Source organism: Phaseolus vulgaris, chromosome 8 (assembly GCF_000499845.2).
Source record: "Phaseolus vulgaris cultivar G19833 chromosome 8, P. vulgaris v2.0, whole genome shotgun sequence".
NCBI lineage: Eukaryota > Viridiplantae > Streptophyta > Magnoliopsida > Fabales > Fabaceae > Phaseolus > Phaseolus vulgaris.
In genome coordinates this window covers 5460802-5468331 of record NC_023752.2, presented here as the reverse complement: position 1 = coordinate 5468331, position 7530 = coordinate 5460802, and the positions used below count along the sequence as shown (strand labels likewise).

Sequence of the window (7530 nt, the reverse complement as noted above, 5' to 3'; positions counted from 1 at the left end):
ACTAGTACACCAGGTAAGTTCCTAAAAAAGATAGGTGGGCCCTCCATGGACGCGCTTAAATACCATAACTTTCCTAGACATGTATTTTTACAGTACTACGCTCTATACCCAATAACAAAAATAATTTCTCTCATGTGAGAGATCATGATATTAATATCACAACAAATTTAAATGATAATAAACATTTGTGTTATCTTCATAATAACATGATAACAAATTTAAATATATTTGTGATTTTCATAATAATATCATAACAAATTTTAAATTTCATAGCAGATTTAAATGATAATAATTATTTATATTATATTCAGAATAATGTCACAACAGATTTAAATGATAATTAATCATTTATGTTATCTTCAGAATAACATGATAACAAATTTACATATATATGTTATTTTCATAATAATAAAAAATTTAAATAATAACAATTATATCTTTTATCTTCAAAACAATATCACAACAATCTTAAAAGATAATAATAATTTATGTTATCTTCAGAATAACATGATAATAAATTTAAATATATCTTTTATTTTCATAATAATATGATAACAGATTTAAATAATAACAATTATATCTTTTATCTTTAGAATAATATCAAAACTGACTTAAAAGATAATAATCATTTATGTTATTCATAATAACATGATAAAAGATTTAAATATATTTGTGATTTTCCTAATAACATGATAACAAATTTAAATATATATGTGATTTTCATAATAATATGATAACATATTTTAATAATAACAATTATATCTTTTATCTTCAGAATAATATCACAACTGACTTAAAATATAATAATAATAATTTATTTTATCTTCAAAATAACATGATAACAAATTTAAATATATATATATATATGATTTTCATAATAATATGATAACATATTTAAAATATTACAACAGATTTATATGATAATAATCATTTATGTTATCTTCATAATAATATGATGACAAATTTAAATACATATGTGATTTTTAGAATAATTTGATAACAAATTTAAAATATCATAACAAAGTTAAATGATAATAATCATTTATGTCACGGGTAGTTAGCAAGATCATTTTTACTTGCCCTAGTAGACGTCAAATGTTATTGTCAGCTGACTTGGATTGGATCTTGGTGGTGGACTCTGGGCTGACTTTTCTTTTTTGTCGTTGTTGCTTTGGATGCTAATAATTCACAGTGAGGGGAGCTCCACCGATTGACAAGACTCCAACGCTCAAGTTAGAGAGAGCATATAACTATGAGTATCTTAATATAGAGTATCTGTACAGGTGTAGTATCACCAGATTAAAACTTACATTTGTTTAGGGTCTTGGGAGACCCTTTTATAGCATTCGTAGATCTCCCTTCAGGAGTTAATAACATAAAGATATTTTGTTAATATATCCCATTTATATTAGGGGTGGAGGTAGAACATTATCTCTAACTGTTTATGTTCATCAAATCTCAGAGTAAATATATGTGTCTTAGCTAATTCAGTTGTTGTTTTTATTTTAGCTATCTTATTAAAATACATTGTCAATTGTTTGGGCCGACCACTTGACGTGTCACTGGGTCCATCACCGTTTTGGGCCGAGCTAAGCATTCAACTTTTATAAGTTAGGTGGATCAGGATGGTGCGCTTAAGTGCTCGGGTCAGATCCTGAACACGTCTGAAGAGTATAAGTATTAATAATAGTAGTAATAATAATATTAATAATATTAATATTTTTGTTAATAAAAATATTAATAATATTAATACTATTTATAATACTTAATAATATTAATAACATTTAATAGTATTAATAATATTTAATAATATTATTATAGTAGTTAATAATGTGATTAATTTGAATAATGAAATGAATGATATTAAATATATAAATAATATTGATGTTATTAATTATATTAATATTAATAATCATACTAATAAGTATAATAATAATCATAACATGATAATAAAACTTGATTAAAATTTCTTTAGTCATTTAAGGCTTATTTCAAACATTAATAATAATTGTATTAGCATATATATAATAATAGTTAATGTCAATAAAAAAACCTAAAACTGGAAAAAAAATATTTATAAATAATAATAATTAAAAACATTAAAAAAAATAATAAAAAATTTAAAAATAAAATATGTTGAATATGAATTATCTATGGATTTACTGTGAGTTCTTGTAAACTATAATTCCGGGTTTGAAATTATAAATATTGTCTGACCGATTGTTCCAAAAACTGTCGATTTTCTGGAAAATTTTGCAATAAATTACTTGAATGGTCTAAACCTGTTCTTGAATTCTGAATAAGAATTAAAAGAAAAATATACATGCAATCTATTTCAGGAGATTCAGTTACACAATTCTTAAACTCAGAAACTCAATCTTTTCACATGCCTGGGTTTCTAACGAGTTTTCATTTTCAAGATCTCAATTAAAACTTTGTTAGCAAACTGAATAGAAGACAATGCAGTGTTTGCATCTCTTACAAGAAAGGATTTAACAGGATTAAGTAAAATGACCTAATTATAATTTACTCTAGATATTTAAATAATTATATATTCACAATAAATAACTAATTAATAATTCAGTGAAAAGATAAAGTTCTAAACTGAAAAAAAAAATAAAAAATAGAAGATGCAAAAGTGTATATTTTATCCATTTTCTAGTGCATTGCAAATTAAAGGTTTCCACATTTATTTATTTATATTATCGACACACAAGTGTTCTGAAACAAACCTATATTTACAAATACAAATACTGTACCTTATCACACAAGAAAATCACCAAAAATATTGAACAAAATCTGCAGGTGATTAAATTTCTTGAGCATGTTGATCAGTGACTGTAAATGAAAAAGCTTGATGAAGAGAGGGAAAGTGTATTTAACAGTCCTGTGTTTGAGAGAGATTAGTTCTTCACTTCGGAGAAACCCTAGATTGAAAAAAAACAAAGAAAAGCATAAGAAACTTGTGCAGTAGCTACACATGCAAACATCTTAATGAGAAAAGGGTTTGGATTTAATTTTTACGCGGTATTAATATCCATTTCTTGTCCGGTCCATTGCCGCATTCGTTCTGATGCTTGCTCAACCTGAAATTTGAGCTTAATTAGGAGTGAAAAGAAGAAGATTATAGCAACATGTGATTGTGTTTAGTGAATTGGTTAAGTTATGAATATCAGTTTGATGGTTGCCCAGAAAAGCAGTGATTCTGACCTCCTTGTTCCAGTTGGTTTTGTAGACAATGATCAGCAAGATGAGCGTTTGCAACGCTGTCCCACATATCATTCCAATCCAAATACCCTGCAACAACACTTTCCATGTCAATTTATTTTCCTGTCAACTTAGTTTAATGGACAAAAACCAATCAGTCAGAAATTGTATGAATTTTGAACCCACATACATTAATTATTGATAACAAAAATGGTATTAAAAAAAAGTGAACTTTAAGTTTAATTATATTTTATAAAATCGATTTATAAAATGAGATTTTTACCCACTTATATACTATGAAATGTTCTTGTTTTTATCTCTAATCAAATCGATGTAAGATCTCCAACACACCCTCTCACACTTGGGAGAAGGATCAGGTAAGTAAGCTTTTTGAGAAGATTTCTAGTAAGAGGCTCGAGTTGGAGACTATGGACAGGTGAGTTTGGAAGGATAGTCAAGTGGACTTACGGTTTATTAAGGGGAGGGTGAGTCGAGGAAAATATGCGGTGTACAATTTTTTCTAGAAGATTAATGCTCTTCCTTCGGCTCATGTCACAGTTTGGAGGGTGGTTGAAAACAAGATTGCTTCTAAGGTAAATCTGGAGAGATGAGGGGTTGGGGTCAAGAGCAACCTTTGTTGTTTGTGCAGGGTGTCAGAGGAGTCAACAAGTCATTTGTTCTTCGGATGCAGAGTTGTTTAGCTAGAGTAGAATCTCTATGATTGATTAAGAGCGAGTTCGGTTGATCCTCGGGTTCTTAGATCACACTTCGAGTGGTTCAAAATTCTTGATGCGTCTACTTTAGTTAATTTGATTATGGGTAATGTTTAGATTGCATTGGTTAGTGAGATTTAGAGACACATGAATAACTGTTTAAAGGAGGAGTGGTTGATCATTGTGAAGTTTTTTCTCTGACACAAGTTAAGGTTTGGTCTTGTATCTCTTCACAGACACAATCAATGAGTTTCTCATTTTCTAACTGGTGTCTAGAACCCTTGATATGTATGCATTCAATTTAAAGTTACTATTAAGACGGTGGGGTTGGTCTTGATCTTACTGTTGTATTTAGTTGGTAGTGTCGGGGTAGACAATAGACAAATCTTTTGAGATTTTGTTTGAGTATGGGGTGCTTTTGTCTATCTTGTTCTATATGAGGGTTGGACCACCCCTTTAGAGTCGGTTTAATTTATTTGTTTATTGCTAATAAAAAAAAATCCTCTAACGTTGATACTGATCCAATAGTGGATGGTCTGATAACAATCTCTCATTGGGTTATAAATGACTCTAATACCATATTAAGAAGTGAATTTAAGTCTAATTCAATCTTATAAAACAGGCTTAGAAAATGAGATTCAATTACTTATATAATATGAAAAAACTTTATCTCTAGTCAACATGAGTGTATAGTTTACCTCTACTCTATAACCCAACTTGTAACCAAAAAAGAAGCCAAGAGGGAGTCCCAGGATATAATAACAAAAGAGGTTGATGTAAGCTACCAAATACTGCCAACCACCTCCAACAGCAACACCTGAAAGAATAAGAGAAGCATTTCATGATTTGCCTAATACTGCATAATAGTGTTTTTATACAATTCAAATTATTGGGATCCTCTTACCTGATATCACTGGCTGAACACTATTCAGAATCATGGTGATGCCAAGAAGGTTTGCTAATTTAGAAACTGCTTTTATCATTTCTTTACTTGTAGTGAAAATCACAGCAAAATGATCTTTTGTAAGCAAAATAATGCCTGCAAAAATTAACCCAATGACGAGGGACTCAACAATCGTCACAATCACTGAATATTTTGCTGCTCTTGGCCGTCCTAATCCGAGTTCATTTGAAACCCTCACACTGACAAAATGAAAAATAAAATCATTCCTTGAAGTTGTAAAAGTGGGAAAAAAAAAGCCACAAATAAAGAATTTACCTAATTGCTGCATTGACCCCTATAAATAACATTCCTTCCCATCCATTTATATTCATGCTGAAAGAGCAAAAACAGAAAGTATCAAATACACTAGCTCTTAGACTATTTAAGAACAACCTTAGAGAATATCACAGTCAGTGTTGTTCCATATGATTGAGTTTCTCCTATTTAGAACATTAACTGTCATTAGTGTCACTATTCCTATCACTGTCATTTTTATTGTTAAGGTCATCATATCCTATTACTAGTACTATTCTCTCACTGTCATCATTATTAACATCATTATTTTCATAATAATTACATTATTATTATTATCATCTTTATTACTATAATTTTTTCATCATTATTATAGTCATAATGTGAGAAATGTAGTTGTTTGGATATGACTTACCATATTGAAAGAGATCCAACAGCAATAACTGGATTGTCAAGGTGGCCAGTGAGCACAATCAAGATCATAAAATACCAAACCTCAAGGCAAAGCATGACTGCAGAAGCAACTGACAATTTGATGAAGGCCCAAAGATCCTTGAAGGCTAACCAAGAGAACCCTGTCCAACCATCCTTGCACCAGCCAATCACATAGGCAGCTTGAGCCAAAGCAATGATCCAAGCTGTTAAGCAATAGGCTATAGCAGCACCAGTGGTACCCAAAGCAAGAACTTTCATGAAAACAACTAGAATTATCACATGTAAAATAAGGGCTGCAAAACCCACCCATGCCAGAAACCCCACTTTGGTTTGTGCCTGCAAGAACTTCTGTGTAGGGAAATTGACTGCTAGAGAAAACATCTGAGGGATAGATTGAATAGTGAATACTCCAGCTAACTCTGCAATCTCACGTTCTTGTCCAAGGAGTAAAAGGATTCTCTCAGAAAAAATGTAAATTGGCAAGAGACACACGCATCCACCCAATAAGATTATCCAAGAACGTTGCATGTAAACCCCTAGCATTTCTACTTGTCCAGCACCAAATGCTTGCCCACATAGAGTCTCAAGGGCACTAGCCATACCAAGCTGCAAATACCATTTTGTTAGAAACAACTACACACTTTGTTGCCATTAAGCGCATGTCTTTACAGATTACTCTTTTGTGGGATGAAATTTTTTGGAGAGTTTATGGCTTGATTAGTAAGATGAACTTGTTAACATATTGACAAGTTTCAAGCATTAAATTCTATATAGACTTGCTCTTTCAAGATCAAATTCAAAGTCACAAAGGTTGCCACCAGGATTAACAATACAAGAAAATCATTAAATAGAAACCAATTTTAGAGTACTGGTTATATTGATTAAACTAAAGACCATTTTAAAAACTAAAAACATTATTGGTTTCTAAATTGATATTCAATTAGCTATCAAGTTTTTTCTATCAATTTAGAATCTTTTGTAAATGCATATAGACGTAGAGTATTTTTTTCCTTTGGTTGATTTGTAAATTAAAGTGAAATTTAACCAATTATTTTAGAAGGTTTTCTTAACTAGAATGAATATCTATTGTCTAGTAACGAGAGAGTCACATATATATTCATGTGGGGACTTTAGAAGTTACTGTTCAGAAAGGTAAAGATCATTGCATTCAGAAAAAATCATGGAAAATAGAGCCAAGCATAATTGTCTACATTGATGTATATAAAACCATGGGAAAAGAAGCCAAGTGTTGATAGACGTTAGAAGCTAACCAAGAAACCAAAAGAGAAATTTGAAATGACTGAAAGAGAGATTGAAACTGCAGAGAGTTCCAAATCTCCAAGATGGCCAACAAAGATACTTGTGAAGGAATTGACACCATAATTGCAGAGTATGCTGAAAGCAATAGGGCCAGCAATTGTCCAAAGCTTTACGGATTCCATGGCGAACACAGTTCTAAAATCTGCAAAGGAAGTCATTTTACTGTAGTCTACTGCGTTTGTGTCAATTAGACCCTCAGGAGCATGGTGGAGCTCTGTGTTCTCCATGGAATTCACACTGTTGAACAATGGTGTCTCTCCCCCCAACTTTGCTGTTTTGCTATAACTGTTTTCAGGAGAGGAGGGTGAGCTACTGCACCCTCCTACATTTTCTCCCTCTCCTTTACCTATTTTGGCAGATTTTTATCCAACCCTTTTTGTTTCTCAGGTATTGATTTGAATGAGACGGTTGCATGCAGAACTTAACTCATGCAAGAGCAGTGGAGACAAAAAAAAGTGCCTAGAAAACAAGAAGAAAAAGTGGTCTTGTGAAGGCTTTTTGTTTTCTTTCTATTTTCTTGCTGTCTTTGTGTGAACAACTTTACTTTATTGCTTCTTTGTTTACACAACACAAGATTTTTTTGGCTACAATTTAGGCTTGCCTTGAAATGAAACCATGCAGACCAAGAAACGTATGAGATGACTTAGTCTCCTCCATTCT

The 7530-nt window shown here is 31.2% G+C and overlaps 1 protein-coding gene across 1 annotated transcript; it reads right to left on the bottom strand.

Moving 5' to 3' along the window:
* Window positions 1-3020: 3020 nt before the first annotated feature.
* Window positions 3021-7166, bottom strand: LOC137827016 (protein DETOXIFICATION 34). The gene is made up of 7 exons (XM_068633206.1): window positions 6822-7166; window positions 5531-6156; window positions 5140-5196; window positions 4825-5063; window positions 4619-4737; window positions 3211-3297; window positions 3021-3086 (listed from the first exon to the last, which is right to left on the bottom strand). Exons 1-7 carry the CDS (start codon window positions 7095-7097, stop codon window positions 3021-3023), a joined length of 1470 nt encoding a protein of 489 aa, XP_068489307.1. The 5' UTR covers window positions 7098-7166.
* Between the last annotated feature and the right edge of the window lie 364 nt (window positions 7167-7530).